General features: G+C 46.3%; 4 protein-coding genes across 5 annotated transcripts in view; 3 read left to right on the plus strand and 1 right to left on the minus strand.

Moving 5' to 3' along the window:
• brf1b (BRF1 RNA polymerase III transcription initiation factor subunit b) overlaps positions 1-19,852 on the minus strand; it is a 23,493-nt gene extending 3,641 nt beyond the window's left edge. The window contains exons 1-15 of the mRNA XM_034580624.1: positions 19,668-19,852; positions 18,883-19,087; positions 10,017-10,097; positions 9,543-9,716; positions 9,433-9,464; positions 9,289-9,361; positions 3,043-3,192; positions 2,880-2,973; positions 2,669-2,795; positions 2,559-2,598; positions 1,606-1,701; positions 1,194-1,526; positions 1,039-1,100; positions 282-363; positions 153-205 (exon numbers count right to left, since the gene is read on the minus strand). Of these exons, the coding sequence (XP_034436515.1) occupies positions 153-205; positions 282-363; positions 1,039-1,100; positions 1,194-1,526; positions 1,606-1,701; positions 2,559-2,598; positions 2,669-2,795; positions 2,880-2,973; positions 3,043-3,192; positions 9,289-9,361; positions 9,433-9,464; positions 9,543-9,716; positions 10,017-10,097; positions 18,883-19,066 (1,581 nt within the window). The 5' untranslated portion in view covers positions 19,067-19,087; positions 19,668-19,852. The remainder of the gene's footprint in view (positions 1-152; positions 206-281; positions 364-1,038; positions 1,101-1,193; positions 1,527-1,605; positions 1,702-2,558; positions 2,599-2,668; positions 2,796-2,879; positions 2,974-3,042; positions 3,193-9,288; positions 9,362-9,432; positions 9,465-9,542; positions 9,717-10,016; positions 10,098-18,882; positions 19,088-19,667) is intronic.
• On the plus strand, positions 3,381-8,710 carry LOC117758728 (BTB/POZ domain-containing protein 6-B-like). Of its 2 annotated transcripts, none has more exons than XM_034580659.1 (5): positions 3,381-3,458; positions 5,335-5,604; positions 6,444-6,534; positions 6,674-6,792; positions 6,976-8,706. In XM_034580659.1, exons 2-5 carry the CDS (start codon positions 5,396-5,398, stop codon positions 8,006-8,008), a joined length of 1,452 nt encoding a protein of 483 aa, XP_034436550.1. In that variant the 5' UTR covers positions 3,381-3,458; positions 5,335-5,395; the 3' UTR covers positions 8,009-8,706. The 2 variants fall into 2 exon arrangements, with proteins under 2 accessions (XP_034436550.1, XP_034436551.1); XM_034580660.1 differs by having other exon boundaries at positions 3,451-3,625; positions 6,976-8,710.
• On the plus strand, positions 11,109-18,331 carry LOC117758703. The gene is made up of 20 exons (XM_034580600.1): positions 11,109-11,296; positions 11,385-11,440; positions 11,548-11,640; positions 11,717-11,844; positions 11,928-12,068; positions 12,139-12,216; positions 12,381-12,551; positions 13,429-13,525; positions 13,607-13,830; positions 13,918-14,083; positions 14,226-14,437; positions 14,590-14,707; positions 15,226-15,434; positions 15,540-15,657; positions 15,924-16,093; positions 16,410-16,507; positions 16,610-16,719; positions 16,800-17,492; positions 17,586-17,924; positions 18,234-18,331. Exons 1-20 carry the CDS (start codon positions 11,271-11,273, stop codon positions 18,248-18,250), a joined length of 3,264 nt encoding a protein of 1,087 aa, XP_034436491.1. The 5' UTR covers positions 11,109-11,270; the 3' UTR covers positions 18,251-18,331.
• Positions 19,853-20,580: 728 nt separating the features above from the next.
• The window catches only part of xrcc3 (X-ray repair complementing defective repair in Chinese hamster cells 3), a 2,660-nt gene continuing 740 nt past the window's right edge, over positions 20,581-22,500 (plus strand). The window contains exons 1-5 of the mRNA XM_034580700.1: positions 20,581-21,056; positions 21,168-21,305; positions 21,392-21,586; positions 21,806-21,960; positions 22,029-22,241. Coding sequence (XP_034436591.1) covers positions 21,002-21,056; positions 21,168-21,305; positions 21,392-21,586; positions 21,806-21,960; positions 22,029-22,241 — 756 coding nt within the window. The 5' untranslated portion in view covers positions 20,581-21,001. The remainder of the gene's footprint in view (positions 21,057-21,167; positions 21,306-21,391; positions 21,587-21,805; positions 21,961-22,028; positions 22,242-22,500) is intronic.

A 22,500-nucleotide genomic window follows, 5' to 3' on the forward strand; every position in this document is an offset into this window, starting at 1 on the left:
ATTTAAATGACTTAAACTACTGATATTATTCTGTGAATAAAGTGTTGAGCTGAACAGAGGGAAAGCTGCGGTGAGCACATTTACACCCAGTCTAACGAAGGCAGGCCCTGGCCCACAGCCTGGGAAACCCTGTGCTTCACCAACACACTTACCTTCTCTTTATATGTCCCCTGTTCTTTCTCTTTCTTTATCTTCTCTTCTTTTTCTGTAAACACAGACAGGAAATACAGCTCAGATTCACAATGTCCTGTTCGTGTTACGTTAAGGATGAAGATCCTGACCTTTCTGCTCTCTCAGGTACTCTGCGTTCTGTTTCATCCACAGCTCCGTCTTCACCTGAACCTCCTTATCGTTCAGAATGTACTGCAGCACAGAGGGAAACAGGAAATCACACACCACTTCCTGAACATCCTTTCACAACAGACCACATTTAATTATGAAGGCATAGAGATGTTGTTCACCTCTCCAGTAAAGAGTAAAGAAAGTTGACAAAGAACTAGAATAACCGCACTGCGGCTGTATGCCTCCGCCAACCAGTGCAGTTTCTGTGTACTTATTTCTACATACTTTTTTCATATAAAGGTCACGGTAATCTTTACCTTTGACAACTGAAACACAGCAACATGAGGTCATTGTGACCTTGACCTTTGATCTCCAGGCAACAAAATCTACTCAGTTCATCTTTGAGTTCAAGTTTGTACCAAATTTCAAGACATTCCCCAGAGCTGATCTTAAGATTTCATATTTAAGAAAAACATAAACATACTTTGTGAGGCCACCATGACTACGACCTTTGACCTTGGTACCAAGATGAAATCCAAGTTTTACAGCTGGCTGACAAAAAAATATCTTCAAACAAACAACACCCTTCATGTCTCAGGTCAGTTTGAGAAAAGAACCTTCATTTTACTCCTGTGCAGTAAAGAGCTGGACCCTGAACTTTTACTTCAGAACCACGTCATCGTGTTAAGAGTCAAAATGTGATGATGCAGAAAACGTGCACTCTGGATCGATACACCGATTCATAAAGGAACGGACCTTTTCAATCTCCTGATCGTCTATGCCGTCCAGGTCCAGCACTCCGCTCTCTGACTGATCACCTGTACAAGCAGGAGAAATTCCTCATCACCAGTTTCCCACCTGCGGACGTCCTCTGACGATGTCATGTTGATGTACTACTTGTCTCCTCTTACCATCAGGTTTCTGTCCCGCCTCGGACTCGTTGAAGTTCTGGAGTGTTTGTTGGAGGTCGAGGCTGCAGGAGCTCGTCAGCTTCCCCAGGATGACGGCCAGAGGCGGGACTTGGCGCTGAGGCGGGACTTGGTGCTGAGGCCCCACACCATCTTTCTCTGGGCCCGCCTCTTGCTTGCTGTCTCCTGTCCTTTTGTCCCGCCCCTCCTCCTCCTGGATCACCTGACACAGGAAGTCCTGGGTCAGATGCTGAGTGGCTGCTTGGAGCTCGGCATCTTCCACCTCCGGCTCTTCTGGTTCAGAGGTCACGGACAATCCCTCGGCTTCCTCTGGGTCTGAGAACCACACAAAAGACTTGTTGAATCGTTTGTTTCCATGGAGACATACGTGTGCAGTCAGCTGATCAGTACGCACCGATCTCTTTGGCGTAGGCAGAGTAGATTCCTCTCAGTTTGGGTCGACTCTTCTCCAGCTCGGTCTCAATCTCGTCTTTGTAGCAGCTGATCTCTCCTGACAAAACAAATTGTTTAGAAAGTCTTTAAACAACTTACTCACTGCCCTCTAGTGCCCTCTAGTGCCCAGTGTTCTCAAAATATTGACAGGAAGCAGTGGTGGCTGGTTACTACGGGGCACCCCCTCCAACTTCCTGAGACCAAAAAGCCTGTATAAAAATGTAAAACATAGTTTTTTATATAATATTATTTTAGTGGAACAACGCTCCTGGTCGACCGTCAGCACCTGAGATTATTCAATATAAGGTGTTTCTGTCTAAAAACATAAACTTCCGGTGAGGGGCGTCGGCAAAATGGATGTGATTGGGGGGTTCTGAAAGTTCTGTCAACCACGTGACCTGAGGCGGCTTTTTAATATGTTGTTGCAGATTTTCCACAGGATGCAGCTCTCTGCACCCCGGACACTCCCACTTTTATTTACAGCCAATAGGTATTGATTTACGTTTTTTTTATCTAATGTGATTGGTCGAGCCTTGACGTCGTCTCAGGTACGTCCGACGTCACTGAGTTACTCCTGCGAGCTGACTGGTGAAGAAATGAGACTTCAGCAGAAAGTGATGAAGACGAGTTTCCACCTGCTCTTGTTCTGAGAAACAGACGTGATAACTGGATGTGGCCTAATGTCTTCTCTTCCTCACCTGTTTGTTGTTTCAAAGTGTCGGCACAGAGGTACAGTAGACAAGGACGGGGGTGCGATACCTACAACATCTCCCTGAACTGTGTGTTATGTTGTTTTTGTTGAGTCTGGCTTCAGTTTGTTTGCCCCCCCCCCTCAATAAATGTTATCACGAGCCGTCACTGACAGGAAGTAATGAAGAAATACTGTCTTGTTGGCTGACAGAGTTACTAACTGACCTTCCACCTCGTCCAGCTTCTTGGTCAGTTCCTGTTCCAGCTGCAGAAGAAGACGACAGTTAACTGGTTGTATTATCAGGCAGCAGCCAATCAGAGACAGAGGGATCTACCTGCTGCATCTTGGCCTTGTGCTGTCCAGCAGTGAAGGAGGGTGGATCACATTCCTGCTCCAGATCTACTCTCATGAACTCATCGATGGTCAGCTGACTGGTGGGCGTGTCCTCAAACTCTGTCAACCTGTAGGGGGTGAAGGGGACACCATGATCTACTCTGACCTCCTACAGTCTACTGGGATCCAATAGGATCTAGTGCAGGTCTCACCTCTTCCTCAGAGTGGTCTGACAGACCTTCACCACACTGATCACATCCTTCACCGTTCGACGAAACTTATGCATCCGTGCTGCGACCAGGAGAGCTGCGGGGGGGGGAGACATTGTTTAATGTAAACCACCTCGTTGTTGCCATGGTAACTGCAGTGACGTACCTGCTCCACAGAGGCCGGAGGGTCGGCGTCCCGTGTGCATCCAGTCCCTCTTCATCCTCTGAACCAGACGAAGAGCCGTCATGGAAACTTCATGAGTCTTCACCCCGAACTCCAACATGTGAGCAAAACGAGGGATGTAGAGACAAGGATCTGAGGAGAGGAGGTGAGGAGAGGAGGGAGGATAATAAATGATCTATAGATAAAAGATCTATAGATAATAGATCGTGACTGGTGGATATGAGGCTGTAGATATAAAAAACAGATATCATTTAAACTCTTCTGAACATTAAAAACTGTGCATGTGTTTTCCCGCGCTCTGGCGCCCTCTGGTGGAGCAGCGCGGTGACGAACAGAATCTAAGATGGCGTCCAGAGAAACAAGCAGCTGCTGGTGTTAGTTAACGGAGGAACCGACAGGTAACACACCCCGTGCACGCACACGCACACACACACACACACACAGTGTATACACTGTACCGGAGAAAACACCGAGCTGGACCGTAACGACTGACAAACGGAAACAGTGATTATTGATTATTGATACGAGACTGAAGGAGCTGGGGCAGCGCACAGGACACTACCAGGTTAGGGATTTAACCAGGTTAACCAGGGTATTGATTTAACCAGGGTATTGATTTAACCAGGTTAGGGATTTAACCAGGTTAACCAGGGTATTGATTTAACCAGGGTATTGATTTAACCAGGTTAGGGATTTAACCAGGTTAACCAGGGTATTGATTTAACCAGGTTAGGGATTTAACCAGGTTAACCAGGGTATTGATTTAACCAGGTTAGGGATTTAACCAGGTTAACCAGGGTGTTGATTTAACCAGGGTGTTGATTTAACCAGGTTAGGGATTTAACCAGGTTAACCAGGGTGTTGATTTAACCAGGTTAACCAGGGTGTTGATTTAACCAGGTTAACGATTTAACCAGATTAACCAGGGTATTGATTTAACCAGGTTAATGAGTTAACCAGGTTATTGATTTAACCAGGTTATTGAGTTAACCAGGTTAACCAGGGTGTTGATTTAACCAGGTTAACGATTTAACCAGATTAACCAGGGTATTGATTTAACCAGGTTAATGCGTTAACCAGGTTATTGATTTAACCAGGTTATTGAGTTAACCAGGTTAACCAGGGTGTTGATTTAACCAGGTTAACCAGGGTATTGATTTAACCAGGTTAACCAGGGTATTGAGTTAACCAGGTTAACCAGGGTGTTGATTTAACCAGGGTATTGATTTAACCAGGTTAACCAGGGTGTTGATTTAACCAGGGTATTGATTTAACCAGGTTAACCAGGGTATTGAGTTAACCAGGGTATTGATTTAACCAGGTTAACCAGGTTATTGATTTAACCAGGTTAACGATTTAACCAGATTAACCAGGGTATTGATTTAACCAGGTTAATGAGTTAACCAGGTTATTGATTTAACCAGGTTAACCAGGTTATTGATTTAACCAGGTTAACGATTTAACCAGATTAACCAGGGTATTGATTTAACCAGGTTAATGAGTTAACCAGGTTATTGATTTAACCAGGTTATTGAGTTAACCAGGTTAACCAGGGTGTTGATTTAACCAGGTTAACCAGGGTATTGAGTTAACCAGGGTATTGATTTAACCAGGTTAACCAGGGTATTGAGTTAACCAGGTTATGGATTTAACCAGGTTAACCAGGGTGTTGATTTAACCAGGTTAACGAGTTAACCAGGTTAACCAGGGTATTGATTTAACCAGGTTAACCAGGGTGTTGATTTAACCAGGTTAACCAGGGTATTGATTTAACCAGGTTAACCAGGGTATTGAGTTAACCAGGTTATGGATTTAACCAGGTTAACCAGGGTGTTGATTTAACCAGGTTAACCAGGGTATTGATTTAACCAGGTTAACCAGGGTATTGAGTTAACCAGGGTATTGATTTAACCAGGTTAACCAGGGTATTGAGTTAACCAGGTTATGGATTTAACCAGGTTAACCAGGGTGTTGATTTAACCAGGTTATTGAGTTAACCAGGTTATTGAGTTAACCAGGTTAACCAGGATATTGAGTTAACCAGGTTAACCAGGGTGTTGATTTAACCAGGTTAACCAGGGTATTGATTTAACCAGGTTAACCAAGTTATTGAGTTAACCAGGTTATTGATTTATTGAACCATTTCAGTACATGTCTGTGTGACAGGAAACAGTTTGATTCGTTAATGATTCGTTAACAACGTGGATGATCTGATAATGAAAGTTCAGTTTAGCTGAACCATGAGACCTGATCATGTGGATTATAATCTGACAGGAAGTTGCCATGATGCTGTGAAGTGGTGACCTCGCCGTTCTCTCTGTGAGGAGGGGAGGAGATGGCAGCTGAACTTTTCTCCACCAGCCTCCCCCACAGTAGCGAGGAGGAGGAGGTGGTGGAGGCCAAGAAGAGTTTCATCGTGCTGAGCGACCTGGAGTCGACGTCCCAAAACTTCTGTGAGCGAGACGCCGATCAGACTAATGGCAGCATCAATGGCAGCGAGGAGAGAAACAGCTGGCAGGCAGCACACCCCACCCTCAGAGAGAGGTGAGTTACAAGTGCTCCAACGCAACCCTCGCCACCTGGCAGCCATCTTAGAGTCCAAACGAATGGACAGGCAGCCATGATGATGTGTGAAGAGTGTTTTGACAACAGCGACACATTCAATGGGGGGGGGGGGGGTGCGGTTCAGGGGTAGAACGGTCGTCCTCCAATTAGAAGATCGGCAGTTCCTCCTCATTCCACATGCCTAAGTGTCCTGAAGCTAGCTACTGAGCCCCATCTCACTGAGACGCTCTGTCTGGATGTGTGAATTAGTGAAAGGCAAAACTGTTCTGTAAAGCGCTTTATAAATTAGGGCTGCAACTAATGATTATTTTGATTACCGAGTAATCTGTCGATAACTTTTTTGATAAATCGATTATGAACTATGCAACTTAATTATGATGATGATTCCAGTTTCAGATATCTACAATTTAATTCTGACAAGTCATAATCCAAGTTCAAGATGTCTTAAATTTACCTTAGTTCAAGATACCTTAAAGTAAGTTTGAACTAGTCACTGTGGTGTTGTAGATTTCATGAACTTGAATTATGACTGGTCAGAATCTAAAACTGGAATTAAAGAATATAATATAATAATTCAACTGAATTGTAGACATCTGTAATTAGAAACCACACACATGAATGACAAAAGTAGTTTGAATCTTTGTAATCACAGATGCTGAATATTGGAGTTTTGAGTGGTTAAAAGAGAATCAGATATTGTCTTGACAAGTCAAAATGATGTTATATCTAATAAAAGTCATAGTGACGTTGTTGATATTGTAAAGTTAATTCTGGATGGTCAAACGTGGTTAAGAAAGTTCAAATGGTTTGTCCTGCAGGAACGCGCTGATGTTTAACAACGAGCAGATGGCCGACGTTCACTTCATCGTTGGTCCTCCAGGAGAAACTCAGATGGTTCCTGCTCATAAGGTTCAAAGTTTATCGTGTTCTCATGGGAGATGAAGAACATGACACTAACATGACAGGACATCATATGACCTTCACTCTTTCTACTTCCTGTCCTGTAAGACTCAGACTCTTTCTGATTGGTTCCCTGTCTGTGCTGCAGTACGTCCTGGCAGTGGGCAGCTCGGTGTTTGGAGCCATGTTTTATGGAGATCTGGCCGAGGGACAATCTGAGATCCACATCCCTGACGTGGAGCCGACGGCTTTCCTCATCCTGTTAAAGTGAGTCACGCCCAACCTGCTGCTCCTGCAGTTGACTGTCATGAATCCTGAGGAGTCTCAGTGAGGGAAGATGTGACCTACTGACGGTTCTGTGCTCTACTAGAGTGATCCAGACGTTCTAGACAGAAATATGGGGAACCACTCGACACCAGAGTAATCTGAAACTCGTTTTCTGTGTTTTAGGTACATGTACAGTGATGATATCGAGCTGGAGGCCGACACCGTGCTCGCTACCCTCTATGCTGCAAAGAAGTACATTGTTCCTGCTCTGGCGAAGGCGTGCGTGACCTTCCTGGAGACGAGTCTGGAGGCAAAGAACGCCTGCATCCTTCTGTCTCAGAGCTGTCTGTTTGAGGAGCCGGAGCTGAGGCAGCGTTGCTGGGAGGTGATTGATGCTCAAGCTGAGCTTGCTCTGCGTTCTGAAGGTTTCAGTGAGATCGACATGCCCACGCTGGAGGTTATCCTGCAGAGAGACACCCTCAATGTCCCTGAGGTGGTGGTCTTCCAGGCAGTGCTGAGCTGGTCAGTGGCTGAGTGTCAGCGGCAGAGCCTGGCTGTGAACCCCAGGAACCAGCGTGTGGCGCTAGGTAAGGCTCTGTACCTGGTCCGGATCCCCTCCATGACGCTGCAGGAGTTTGCAGACGTTGCGGCGCAGTCTGACATTTTAACGCTGAAAGAGACCCGCGACATCTTCCTGTGGTTCACCGCCTCCAACAAACCTACACTGGAGTTTCCTCTGGTGAAGCGGGCTGGCCTGGCACCACAGAGGTGCCATCGTTTTCAGTCCTCAGCCTACCGCAGTAACCAGTGGCGCTACAGGGGGCGCTGTGACAGCATCCAGTTTGCGGTGGACAAGAGAATCTTCATGGCTGGACTGGGCTTGTACGGGTCGAGCAGCGGGAAGGCAGAATACAGTGTGAAGATTGAACTGAAGAGGCAGGGAACCATTCTGGCCCAGAACCTCACCAAGTTCCTGTCAGACGGATCGAGCAGTACGTTTCCTGTGTGGTTCGAACATCCAGTCCAGGTGGAACCGGACACGTTCTACACAGTCAGTGCCGTCCTGGACGGAAATGAGCTCAGTTACTTTGGACAGGAGGGGATGACCGAGGTGCAGTGTGGGAAAGTGACCTTCCAGTTCCAGTGTTCATCGGATAGTACCAATGGGACTGGAGTGCAGGGGGGTCAGATCCCTGAGCTGGTCTTTTACTGCTGAAACATCCTGATGGACCGATAACTGTTACCACTGCTTATTCTGACTGATGTGTTGTCGTAGGACTGGAATCTGAAGCTGGTTTCAGACCAGCAGGTGAAATCCAGAGAATCGTCTCCAGAGCTTCTCCAGAGTTAGAGTTTCACAGCTGAACAACACAGCAGCAGGTTTTCTGCACAGACTCGTTCACAGCATCAGATCCTCCTCATGGTTCAGGTGAGAGGGGGGGCAGCCGGGTGCAGCAGACAGAGACAGGAAGTGACGTGTGACCTCTGCTGCAGAGGTCATGTGATCATGTTTACATCACCTGACACCTTCAGCTCTGATCACCACAAACTGTCTTCACATCCTCGTCTGTGTCTTCTTCGTGTGTGTCAGCACTTTTTCACCAGAGACATTTGTTTTAGTTTCTTCATGTTTGTGTCCCGTGTTAGAAGCCCCCCCCCCCCCCCCCCCACTCACTCAGTGAATCAGTGGAGGATCCTCTGCTGTGTTCACACTGCTCCTGGATCTAGACTTTATACAGGAGCTCAGGAGGAGGAAGACAAACTGAGTCTGATCCTCCAGAGAAGATCCAGAGAACTGAGGAGCTCAGGTCTGGAAGGAGCTTGATTGGACCGATAGGACTGAAGCTGATTAGCTCTTTGTTTTGTCGGTGCTTTTGAAAGGAAATGAATCTGAACATTAAAGTGACAGAAACTAAAATGTGTTGCTGTTTCTTTGAGAAGTCCTGAAAAATCTGCTATAGTTTTGTGGAGCTGCCACTAGCTGTCACTAAAGAGCCATATTTTACTGATGACCTGTTGATGACAGTGATTGATGGGACATATAGTGTAACTGCTTTTTTCTTTGCAGGATCAGCTGACTCCAGGTCAGTCTGAGCTCCTTCAACTCTTCACTATGAAGAGTCCGACGTGGATGAGGTCGCTCTGATTTTATTAAATTATCATTTTCTACAGACCCGTGATTATGATTTAATGTCCTGTTTGGTTTAAAGGGCCCATTCTTTACACCTTTCTGGGACTTTATTTGAGGTATTGGTCCCCTGAGATGACACATCAGTGGTTTAAAGTCGAACAAACTGCTGCAATGTGTATTTCCATGTCCTCTCTTCTTCCTTTCTCTGGTGCTCCAGACAGAACAGGCTACCTACTGACCCACTTCAAGTAATTACGGATAGTAAAAGCCCAGAAAATGTATTTTACACGATATGGGCCCTTTAAGTAAATATCTCACACTTTTGTCTGACAGTTAAACTACACATGTTTCTTCATGGTTCTCACCGATTGCTGGAGCGTTGATGCAGAGCTCACGAGCGAGCAGCAGGAACGTCTTTCCCAGGATGTAAATGTTGACCTGGACATAGGAAACAGGTGTGAGCAGGTGCAGGAGGTAAGAAACGTGAGCAGGGGAGAGGTCAGGCTCACCTGCAGCAGGTCACTCAGGTCCAGCAGCATGTCTGCAGCACAGTTAAGGAAGAGCATTCACCTGCTTCAACTAAATACTAAATCACACACACATCACGTTGCTAGGATACGTGGCGTCCCCTCGGTGCGACACACCAGGTAGAGACACGCAGCGATGACGTGCTCCATCTTGCGTCCTCGAGTCAGGTGTTTACTGACGACCATCTTGAAGAAGTTGAAGGCTGTGTCCAAACAGTGCTGGTTCAACTGCAACTGACTACCCAGCTGCTGGATCTGACGCTTACCTGGAGAGACAGGTACCTGATCATCACCCATGATATATTTTGAATAAATCTGAACTAAATAAAGACGAGGTTCTGTTGTCTGGGACTTCACCACACACACACCCACACACACACACACACACACACACACACACACACACACACACACACACACACACACACACACACACACACACACACACACACACCTTAAGATGATGGAGTGCACTCAGTAAACTGACACAGAAATTAACTGAAATATTAATATTTTATTTATGAAAACACATCAGTGCTGAGGATGAGGATGATGAAGGTACTCACCACTCTGTAGAGTCTGGGCTCTGGACTCTTTACCAACACTGGTGTGGAAACCAGAACCAAGAAGAGGAGCTTTAACTGGACCTGAAAAAGAAGTGATGAAGGTATTGATCCATTAACACTGCAGCACGAATCTCTGCCTGTCTGACTGACATCTCTCAGTGGATGTCTGCTCACCACCTGAAAATCAACCTTGATAAGACTGAACTACTTTTCCTTCCAGGGAAAGACCCCCCCACCCATGACCTGACTATTACCTTTGACAACTCTGTGTTAGCCCCCCCCCCCCCCAGACCTCTAGGACCCTGGGTGTGACACTCGACAGCCAACTCTCCCTCACTGCCAACATTACTGCAACAACGCGTTCCTGTAGATACATGCTGTACAACATCAGGAGGATACGCCCCCTTCTCACTCAGAAGGCGGTGCAGGTTCTGGTCCAGGTTCTGGTCCAGGCTCTGGTCCAGGTTCTGGTCATCTCACACCTAGACTACTGCCCCCCTGGCAGGTCTACCTGCTGCTGCCCTCTGACCTCTGCAGCTCATCCAGAAAGCAGCAGCTCCACTGGTCTTTAACCTGAGTTCACTCACACTCCTCCGCTCTCTTCACTGGTTACCAGTGGCTGCTCGCATCCGTTTCAAAACCCTAGTACTTGGTACCGTGCTGTGAACGGGTCCAGTCTACATCCAGGACATGGTCAAACCTCACACCCCAGCCCGTTCACTCCGCTCTGCATCGACCAATCAGCTGCTCCCTCACTGCGAGGGACAGCTGTCACTCAACAACATCACCACTGTTTCCTGTCCTGGCTCCTAAACGGTGGAACCAGATCCACATCGACATCAGGACAGGAAGTCCACACATCTTCCTCCAGACTGAAGACACATCTCTTCAGACTATAGTTTGGATAAAAAATTAAAAAGTAGCGCTTTAGTAGCACTTATATGTCACTAACATGTTGCACTTTGTTGTTTGTCTTTCTTGTTGTTCTGGTTCGTTCCTCAGGGTTGATGCACTTACTGTGAGTCGCTTTGGATAAAAGCGTCAGCTCAATGAAATGTGATGTAAAAACATTTCTTTGTATTTGCAGCAGAGGCCATTTGATTGACAGCTTGGGTCATTTCCTGTCTGCTGCATCTCCACTGTAATCACACTATCACTTTCAGCTGGGATGTCCACTCTGTTACCACGGTGACCAGGTGATTAGCTCACCTGGCTGCAGAGGAAACGCTCCACAGACACTGATTCTGCTTCGACATGAGAACTGCAGCTCTTATTCTGGGGTGAGTTCCACACAACTGTTCAGGTGAAGCAAACTCCTGCAGCCTCTCACCTTTCAGGTAAAGACGTTACCCCACTCTTTCTTTTCAGACTCGTGTTTACCTGTGCTGGGGTCACAGACGGAACAGCTGGAGGTCACCTGGAAGGTAAACTGGTTTATGTTGTCTTTTCATTTTCAAATTTAAAGAGACACAGAAACGCTGACTCCGCAGGTCAGTGACCTTTGACCTCATTATTTCCTCGGACTCGTCAGGATTGGTGGAGACTGGTGTTCAGTCAGAGTGTCGGGACCGTTACCTGTGGATCCAGGTGGCGTCGGTACAGACGCCTCGCTTCGAGGCCGTAGGTCAGTTCTTAGATTCACTCAACACAAAGTGACACTTCACAGCTGTGATGTCAAACAGTCTGTCTCTTTGTTGCAGATGAAAATGGCGTCCACTCGATCAGCGAGCTGCTTGCCTCTCGCTGTGGTTACACCATCAGCACCTTCAAGATGGACGGCTTCACCACCTTCAGAGCTTCATATTATTCCTGCTTCACCCACATCCAGGTAATGAATCCACCAGAGCCACCTCACCTGAGCCACGCTCTCCAGGTCAACTGCAGCTGTTCTGATGTTCCGATTTCTTCCAGAATGACGAAGTGTTCACGTTCAGATTTAACGTGATCATGAGCGATGGCGGCGGCAGATGGAACAGCAGACCTGTCTCTGCCACGTGTTCTGGTCTGACGTGGACTCACAGAGAGGTCATCTGTGAGGAGGACTACATGGAGGTGAGTACACCTGTCTGACCTCTGACCTGTCAGTGGCCATGTTTTAAATCTGGTTTCACCTGTGGCGCAGGTGAACGTGAACCGAGAGTCTTCATGTGGAGGTCAGCGGGGGGAGAGTGGACATGTGTGGCAGGCCGCCTTCTCTCAGGTGAGATCCACCACACATCAAAGATCTGAAGACAGATAATTACAACTTCCACAAAGTTTTCACAGTAAATCATCCGATTTCATTTCTTAAATCCCCTGTAACACACCCTCTGAAATAAGTGTGGACTCTGAAGTGTTGATGGTGTTTTTGTTGGTGGCGTTCAGGCTCAGATGACTGCGTCGTCAGTGTGGCAGCTGATGTTCCTGCAGAGCGACGGACAGGTGTCTTCCATGTCCATCAGTGAGGCCCAGACGCAGGGCTACAGCCTCACCACGACCAGCCACAGGGTGGTGCTGCGATCCCAGTACAAACAGCGGCAGGCCAGCGTTGTCATGGTGGGTCGCCATGTTGGCACACACCAGTCACATAATTTTATGTTGAAATGCTAACCTGGATTTTCAAAACACTGACTTGAGTTAACTAAGGAGCTTCACTTTTGTTTCTGTGGCCGAGAGTTCATTTTTGGTTATTTTGGCCACTTTTGGTTAAAGACTAATTTAGTCAAATATCAATTTATGATGCTGATTTAAGATGTTAAACTGCACAACTGTGGTGTTTATGAGATGTTTATTTTTAAAGAATATTTATATTCCATTCACTTATATGCAAGTGCAATGATCCATCTGTGGTATTCTGTCACACGGACACACTCTGGACAGGAATAGGACGTATTCTTAATAGAACATTAAAAATATCTCTATTTTTAAGTTCACAATCGATGAAATTAATTATCCATTTTCTCGTCATGTGATGTTTTTTCCTAATTCTTATTCTTGAAAGTTCAATTGATCTTGACAGCAGTGCTTGATTTTCAGAGCCTTTGACTGTAGCAGCTTATTCTGTGGTTACACCACTTGATATTTTCCAGCACTTTCAGTCTTATCTTTTGTTAAAATGATATTAATGTCATTAAAATTACATGAAACCAACATAAATACAAAATATACATTTTAACAAACCTGACCAACATTTTTTAATTTCTCATGATGCCAACCCTTTGTCACTGGCCCTTTGACTCTATTTAACAGTTCTACACACATATTGTGGGTGGATAATGTCTTTTTATAGTAATATTTACTGTGGATATGATAGTTGACAGTTTCTCTAGGTACTTTCAGATAAACTGTTCTGGTGAGGAATCGTCTCTTACCATAAGTTCAACATTAGGTTTCCCTGTTTATTTTGCATCTTTAAATTTTCCCATGTACTCAGGTGGAAGGCGTCCCCATAGAGGTCCTTCGGGTTTCTGTGTTCTTGAAGAAAAAGCTAATGGTGGTGATGATGGATGTGTCCATGTCCTGTACAGTCAGTAGGTGGTCCTACACACAGGAAGACACTTTTCTGTCCAAACACTAGATGGTGCTGATGATGTTTCTGGGTCCCTCTTCAGATTCTGGTTCATTCGACAGCGCCTCGCTGCTCTGGGACGTCCCCTGGATCATGATGCCTCTGGTCGAGGAGGACGCAAGGTTTGAAAGTCAGACAGTCAGTGTGGGGGTGGAGGGTGTCCTTCTGGACCAACCCACCGCCACCGCTAGAGGATTCAGTCTGGTCCGGCGTGGCGGACTGGTCCAGATCAGGGTTCGTTTTGGAGCAGAGGGTGGCTACCGAAAGGTGAAGGGAGTCTATTCAGACGGAGAGACAAGGTTTTATTCCCATCACAGAAACAGATGTCACAATTTGGTTTGTTCTTCTGTGCAGAGTGTGGTGCTGAATAACGTGTACAAGGAGCTGTACGTGATCTTCCTGCTGTACGAACACGTCTTCTCTCTGACGTTTGAAGACAACAGCAGCATCATCACCAGACACCGGATGCTCAGAGTCCTCGACACGCCGCTGATCTGCCGTCCACCCTTCAGTGTCGACAGTGAGTCTTTGGTTCCCTTAGCAGTGAACGCCTCACGCTACTTCATTAACAAATCGTACAAAATCAGGTTTGTCCCCTATTCAAACTTGGTGTCTTTTCTGTTTGGAAATCATTTCTTTGGACCCTGTGTCTCTTCCTGTAGAGACCCGGACTAATGATGAGGCGTTCAGTGTCTACCTCGGAAACATTCCTGCAGATGTCGTTTTGGAGGAAGTGTGGATCAACGGGAAGCAGCTGAGGATGTCGGCATTGAGCATTGAACGAGGCGTCAGCATCAGTCCTGTTTCTCACGTTAACGGAAGCCGAGCGTACAAACTGCGGCTGCCCTTCGAGGACGCTGACGTCCTCTGGATGGTGAGAACACCACACTCAACACGTGGTGTTTGGTCATGGAGGTTCTTTGTTGTGATGATGCCCGGCCATTCAGGAGACAGCACCTGAATGTGGATTCGGTACCACAGAGGATTTATGTCTTTTGTAAATAAACTCACCTGTTTGTCGCACAGTACCTGGGTGCAGGTGTGGTTCAGTACTCTGTCGACATAAACTTCACTTTAACCATCGTGCACCGGAGAGACTCGTACTACCACCACACGTTCATCTCTGCTCGACTCTTCAGTTTATGTGAGTACATCATTTCCTGAGCTCTGGTCTTTAATCTTTGTTTTTCTTCTCATAACATATCTCTGTTTATATCTAAATCAAGAGATAAAAATAATCCTGTATCTTTAGCTTCTGAGATGGAGGCTGTAACAAAGGGCTTGATCAATAAGAAACTGAGTCGACTGCCGTCTGGACCACTAACGACACAAGAGACACTTCAACATGTAAAAAGGAGAGAATTTCACCTTTTTAAACAATAGTTAGAAAACACCAACCTCCACGGCAGATGGAACCGGTTCTGTTCCGGTTCATGCACCAAACGTTGAAACATTTTAACAAAAACAAATTGGTTCCTGTGAAACAGTTTAACAGCTGGTTATTATTAGCTAGTGGACGAGGCGGAGCAGTGCTGGGGGCTGAATGCTTCCTGAAGTTCAGCCAATCGGAAGAGAGTCTCTTGTGGAGCTTGAAATAAACAGGTAAAAGATCTTAAATTAAAACCTGGTTCAAACATTTAAATGTAGATTTCTCTGCTCTAGTTCCTCCACAGATCACAGCTCAGTGTTTTGACGGAGGAATCACCTTCAGCGTGGTTCGACCACCTCGAGCTAAGAGTCTCTGGGAGGTGGGTGTCGACCACGAGCCTCTGACATCACAGCTGGCAGCTCAGAGAGGGTACCGCCTCCTCAACGACACCCACAAAACCTCCCTGGACGTCCCTGTGTTCTCCATCGGCTACACCTACGAAGTAAGTCCACACAGTGCGATGCTCGGTACAGCCGGGTTGTCCTGAAACCAGAGGCTGGTGGGACGTTAAGGTGAAAGTTTTATTTGGATATTGTTTGTTTTTCAGGACATCAACCTGTCATTCTTTTATGGAACATTTAAGCTACTTCTGAGGGACTCTAAAAGTCTGGCAGTCCAGACGTCCACCTCCAAACGCTGCCTCTTCAAAACTCGGGACATGACAGGTAATGTCATGTGCAGGTCACTGAGGACCTTTCTTATTTCATGTTACTGAGAAGTACAGAAAAAAAGGAAGTAAAGGTTCGAGGAGGTTGTTTGCAAATGATGCTCAAGTGTTGAGATAAAGAAGTCTAACAGAATAACGTGTCGACGAGTCCAGACCCTGAGTCGGGTTCATCTGTTGGTCGTGGATCCGGATGGTTTGTCCTTAACAAAACCTCTGATTGGTCCAGTGTCAGGTAGTGTTAACACCAACCCTCTGTGGTTCTAGTTTGTTCTGCAGATGGAACCGTCACCGTGGTAACGACTCCAACATCCACCTGGCCCATGGTGCGGCCAGAAAGAACCAGTCTGCTGGACGCCACCTGTCGATCCAAACAGACAGACGGGTCCAGAGTTCTGTTTGAGTTCAATGTGAACTCCTGTGGGACCAGAGCCATGGTATGATTCTGAACATTAGTATTTTTAAGTAACTTAAAAACATCTTCTATGAATAAACTGGATTTCCATTTTTTCATTGATGTTCTGACATTGAGTCAAGTTATCGGATCAATTAATCATTGATAAGTAAGTTATTGATAACTTAATCTGAAATGTTTTCTGGTCGGTGTCATAAAAGGTTCAGGAACATCAGGTAAACACGACTTGAGCCTCACCTATGTATGAAATGTGTTTTACAAATAAAGTCTTGACATAACATTTCCGTCTGTCGGTGTAGTGAGATTTTTCTAATTGAATGAAGTTATTTATTTTAAAGGTCGGGGAGTCGTACGTGGTTTATGAAAACGAAATCATCCACGACAAACAGTTGATCGCTGACGGGCCGAACGTCATCTCCAGAGAATCTCAATTTAAGTAAGAAACGCACTTGACATGTGGGAAGGAACCGTTCTGTCGTAACCAGCAGCTGAAACAAAGATTCCACAGTTGATGGAAAAACCTCTGATTGCTGAACAGGTTGACCGTCCGGTGCTTCTATCCTCTGAGTGGAGTCAACAGACTTTCTGTGTCAAGGGTCTTCAGATCTCCTGGATTTGGTTCAATCGAAGTCTTTCAGAGTATTAAAGGTCCAGCCTGAGTCATTAACATCTGGATGAAGTCTGTGGTTTGAATGACAGTGTCAAACCTTTTTTTGATCTTCCTACAGATTCAGCGAATAAAGTTCCTGCTCGTGACTGTCTGCAGCAGGTTCCTGGAAATGACGTCAATACCCCGATGAACCAGGCCCATCTTGAACCCGGCATCCGGCCTCTGCCCAAACCTGGACCCAGCCGCTTCATCACAGTCCCAAGACAACACAACAAGGTTGTCTCCTCCTCAGACATCCAAACTTCTCCAACCCTGAATCTTTCTCCTGAAACTCAAACTGCCCAGAACCAGGTGCTCGACCAGAACCCAAAGAGAACCATGTCCATGGAAAGAAGGAACATTGAGATGCTTCAGTCCAGAGTAAAGAACATCAGAGTCAAACCAATGATCAAATTAGTGTCTTCTGGAAATCATCTGAAATGGAAACCTTCTATCAAACAAGTAAACTCTCAAATGTCTAATCCTGGACTAATGGACGTCAGCGCGAACAGGAACCACCGGACCTCCAAACCGCTTCACGACCGCAGATGTTCAATCACTAGAAGGAAAACAGATTTCCAAACAGAAAAGCAGGAACAGGGTGCTCATGGTGTCCAAGGCAAGCTGCATCAATCTGAAGTGATCCGCCTCCCTGATCAATCCCCGACCCAGATGGGACCACAGCAGAACCTGGTCCAGTCAGGGGTTGAGACAGAAAACCACATGAGAGAGGAACCTGCTTCAGCTCTGAGAACTGTTGTCCAGTCAGCAGGTAAGGATGAGAACGATCAGCTTATCAATCAGATCTTTTATTGATCCCTTCATAGTCCAAAACCTTGTTTTTCTACTCGTCTCCCATCATCAGGTACGACTCACATAAGAGTCAGACCCGGTCACAGTGGAAGACTCCAAACTCCTGATCAGCCCAGACTGCAGAACCCAGACTCTCTCACCAGGGGGGGAATCAGCAGGACCTCCGACCTCAGCTTCACGCTTCAGAATACGGTCGTCATCAGAGAGTGTGAACCGACCAATCCAAACGCACAGAGTAACGAGGGCCTTAATCCCACCACAGGAGGAACTGGGTTACCTGGTCCTGGCACAAGTCCGACTGGTTCTGATCCTGGTTCAGTCCTAAAGATCCACTCGAGGTCCGACAGTGGCAGTCAGTATGGATCTAGTGTTCACCGGGGCATCATGAGAGGTACGACATCATAACACTCTTTGTTTATGAATCCACTTTGTTAATGTGAGTTTCTGTTGATCTAAACTTTATAAAGTGGCTCCTCCTCAGTTATGATGGAAAACCAGTTCTGAGTGTTGATTTGATCTGATTGAACCACAAAGTTGTTAAATATCTAAATATGTTTTACTCAGAAACAAAATTAGAGAATAAGTTCTTATCTATCTGACCTTTGACATAAATTTCAGATGTTAATCATCTCAAATGGATCAATTCTAAGAAGTTCAGGACTCCGACGCCACAGAAACCTGTTTGTCTGTTTTGTTTCAGGTGAACCGATCAGCTGATGAAGACCAGAAACAAACGGCGTCTGTCTGCACACACTGATTTAATAAAGGTCCAGTTGGAAAAAACACATGTTAGAACCAGTGGTGTTTGAGTCTTCGTTGTGTAAATCACATTGAATATTTCACGTTCAGTCGTCTCACAACATGAATCTATTAAATCATATTATAAATATAAGATGACAGAGTATTAGACACGTTAAGGTAAAAAATCTGAGATTACAATGATAAAGTGTAAATGTTAGATGGTGAATATGAGAAGTTCACTTTACTTTAAGTTAGGGTTCTACATGATCATCAGGTTCCGGACTTTTAAAAATATTGTGAAAGAAACTCAGTCTATTGTGAAGAAAGAACCAAACGGACCTGAAGGAAACTGTTTGGTCGACTGTGACGTTATCATTGAGTAAATTTGCAACTGGATATTCAACTAGCTGCTAAATGATCATATTGTTGAGTGGAGTTTGGTTGGAGTTTCTTCTGCATGATCTGTAAACCTGTTAAGATCCTGGCGTGTTCATTAAAACATTACTGAACCAGACTCCATTCACAAATTGGACACTTTAGCTTTTGACTGAGCGGAAGCTGTTCTGTGAAGGACATGTTCTACATGCGAAGAAGAACGTCTGTCTCACCGTCAGCAGAGACGAACTGTCCCACAGCAGACGAGACGCCTCCACTTCCCTCAACAAACTGAACCTCAGAGACGATGATGTTGTCCTCCAGAACCGAGCCACAGCTGGTGCACACCGCGCTGCCCCGCGCCTGGTCCACGTCCACATCCGCACCCCCGCAGGTCCTGCACACCCGGGAGCTCATGGTGAACGGGTCGCCTCAAACCTGCAGAAGTCCCACAGAGGTCACCTGACCGGATCTGTCCAGTTGCTATGAAGGAAGCAGCTTTCAGCCTCACAAACTAATAATGGAACAATAACTGTCACTACAAAGCAAGAAACAATCACAAACTAAAACGTGTTGATTTGATTTTCAATGTTTTATTTATATTAATCGATTCCTTAAAAGTAGAACTAACGATTTTCAGTTTAATTTCTCAGTTCATTTCGAATGAAATAGTTTGAAGTTTTTATAAATCAGACGAGACACAAACCGAAAATCTGAAGCTTTATCGTTCAGAATCACAGGTAATGGTGTGACAGTGACCTCTAGCGGTCGAGGTTCAGTTCACAGCTACAATCATTTTCCTCATCGACTGATTTTAACGACGAGAATCAGATTTTTCAATGTTGGTACGAAAGCAAACGTTTGATGACGTCACGGAGGGACATTTTTAATGAATCGGGTTAAATAAAATGCGTCTGTTCTGTTTTCTCAAGTTTAATAAACAATCAGCACATGATGATACTCGTCGGTAATGGCTTCAGTTAGAAACTCCATCAGCAGCTGTTGTGTTCACACTCACCGACAGATTTACTCTGATCAGACACACGGGGTCGCTCGTGTCGTCAACTTCATCTTCCCGCTTAAACTCATGTTGTTCCTGCGTCACACTGACGTAAAATCACCGCGTGTTTTTACCGTAGATTGGTAAAATACCGATAATTCCACACTGATCTGTTTCTGCTGTTTGTTTTCTTCTTGTGGCGCAGCGCAGTGACGTCACGAGGCCCTGAGGTAGTACGGGGATTGTTTTTAATCGGCGACGAAACTTTGTAGATGACGTCAGAACAGTTACGTCATTTTTCTATTATTAAATATTCAACGATCAGATGAATGTTCGTGCAGGTAACGCAACGCACGGACACGAATTTAGTCTGAAACCGAAGACGGTTCCCCCCACAGGTCCGAGGAAATGGTTCAACCCGGCGAACACTGATGACGTAATGAGTTCTGGCGGGTGTTTGTCATGCTAAGACGCACGAATAAAAAATAACTCCTTGACACAACCTGAGGAACACAACCTGAAGAACACAACCCGAAGAACACAACCCGAGGAACACAACCCGAAGAACACAACCCGAGGAACACAACCTGAAGAACACAACCCGAGGAACACAACCTGAAGAACACAACCTGAGGAACACAACCCGAGGAACACAACCTGAAGAACACAACCTGAGGAACACAACCCGAAGAACACAACCCGAGGAACAGAACATGAAGAACACAACCTGAGGAACACAACCTGAAGAACACAACCCGAGGAACACAACCCGAAGAACACAACCCGAGGAACACAACATGAGGAACACAACCTGAGGAACACAACCCGAAGAACACAACCCGAAGAACACAACATGAGGAACACAACCTGAAGAACACAACCCGAAGAACACAACCCGAGGAACACAACCCGAAGAACACAACCCGAGGAACACAACCCGAAGAACACAACCCGAAGAACACAACCCGAGGAACACAACATGAGGAACACAACCTGAAGAACACAACCCGAGGAACACAACCCGAAGAACAGAACATGAGGAACACAACCCGAGGAACACAACATGAGGAACACAACCTGAAGAACACAACCCGAGGAACACAACCCGAAGAACAGAACATGAGGAACACAACCCGAGGAACACGACATGAGGAACACAACCCGAAGAACACAACATGAGGAACACAACCCGAGGAACACAACATGAGGAACACAACCTGAAGAACACAACCCGAGGAACACAACCCGAAGAACAGAACATGAGGAACACAACCTGAGGAACAGAACATGAGGAACACAACCTGAGGAACACAACCCCCTAAAGAACAGATCCTCCTGAAGAACAGAACGTGATGAAGTGGGATCAGCTGGAGCTGGACCCGAGGATCAGGGCAGCAGTGAGGAGAGGTCAGAGGTCACCACACTAACATCATCACTGTCAAGTTTCAATTTAATTTGTATTAAATGCCACAACTCAACAATTATTGTTGTTACCACGGTAACTCTGTCTCTCCACAGCCAATCTGAATTGTGTCAGGGACGTCCTCTGTGTTTCTGCTCTGGATCTGCAGAGGTTCACTGGTCTGTCTCACTCTGACGTCCAGCAGTTGCTCGCCGCGGCAGCCGCCGCCTGCAGGCGACGCCCTCCCGACCCAGGTCAGACCATCAACCGTGCAGTCTGATTGGACGTAACTGTGTGATGTCACAGAGTGGTAACCTGTGTATTTTCCCGTTGTACCCAGCCGTCCTCCGTGGAGGACAGCGTGACCTCAGACTCACTGTGGGCTGTCCCGTGCTGGACGAGCTGCTGAGGGGGGGACTTCCTGTGGGGGGCGTCACTGAGCTGTCTGGAGAGAGCGGAGCAGGAAAGACTCAGCTGGCTCTGCAGCTCTGTCTGTGTGTGCAGTACCCGACGCAGCACGGAGGACTCGACGCAGGTCAGTGAACGCACCACGTATCCGTCACTCCACCGGCTCCAATTCCCACATTTAATGTCTCCGTACACAGCTGTGATTGGCCAGTGAGCTCCGTCCTAGAACAGGCACTTTCTGGGGACATGCTGCCCCCTACTGTTTGGAGCATGAGCTCGACAGTTGGACGACTACAGAATGAACTAACCTGAAATAAGGTTGTAAATGATGTGTGTGTGTGTATAGGAGCAGTTTACATCTGTACTGAGGACCCGTTTCCTGTCAGACGTCTGCAGCAGCTGATCAGGGAACAGTCGTGTCTTCGCTCTGACGTCCCTCCGTCGTTGATCAGCAGCCTCCAGTTCAGCGACCACGTTTACATTGAACACACTGCTGACTTGGTGAGTGGTCACTGCTGACCTTGGGTCAGATCAGTCGCCATGTCTCTCTCACCTGTCTCCGTCCTCAGGACTCTCTCCAGGTGTGTCTGTCCCAGCGTGTCCCCCTGCTGCTGGCTCGTGGTCTTGTCCGACTCGTGGTTGTGGACTCGGTGGCGGCTCTGTTCAGGTCTGAGTTCCAGGCTGATGATTGGCTGGAGAGGAACAAACGGCTGCTCACCTTCTCCTCCATCCTGCACCACCTGAGCCAGGAGTTCACCACACCTGTCCTCTGTATCAACCAGGTCTCACACACACACACACACACACACACACACACACACACACACACACACACACACACGACAGAAGGTGGATATATATACATTTAATATTGGTGTTTTTATTGATGACAAGTCCAAATGATAATGAAATAATCAAACTAAAACATACCACACAAAAACTTTATTTCATCTTTGATTCACTTGAATCATTCCATGTAAATGTGATGACATCGTCAATGTGAGACGGGGATGTCATGTGGTGTATGTATATACACACACA

This window comes from Hippoglossus hippoglossus, chromosome 24 (assembly GCF_009819705.1).
Source record: "Hippoglossus hippoglossus isolate fHipHip1 chromosome 24, fHipHip1.pri, whole genome shotgun sequence".
Taxonomy (NCBI): domain Eukaryota; kingdom Metazoa; phylum Chordata; class Actinopteri; order Pleuronectiformes; family Pleuronectidae; genus Hippoglossus; species Hippoglossus hippoglossus.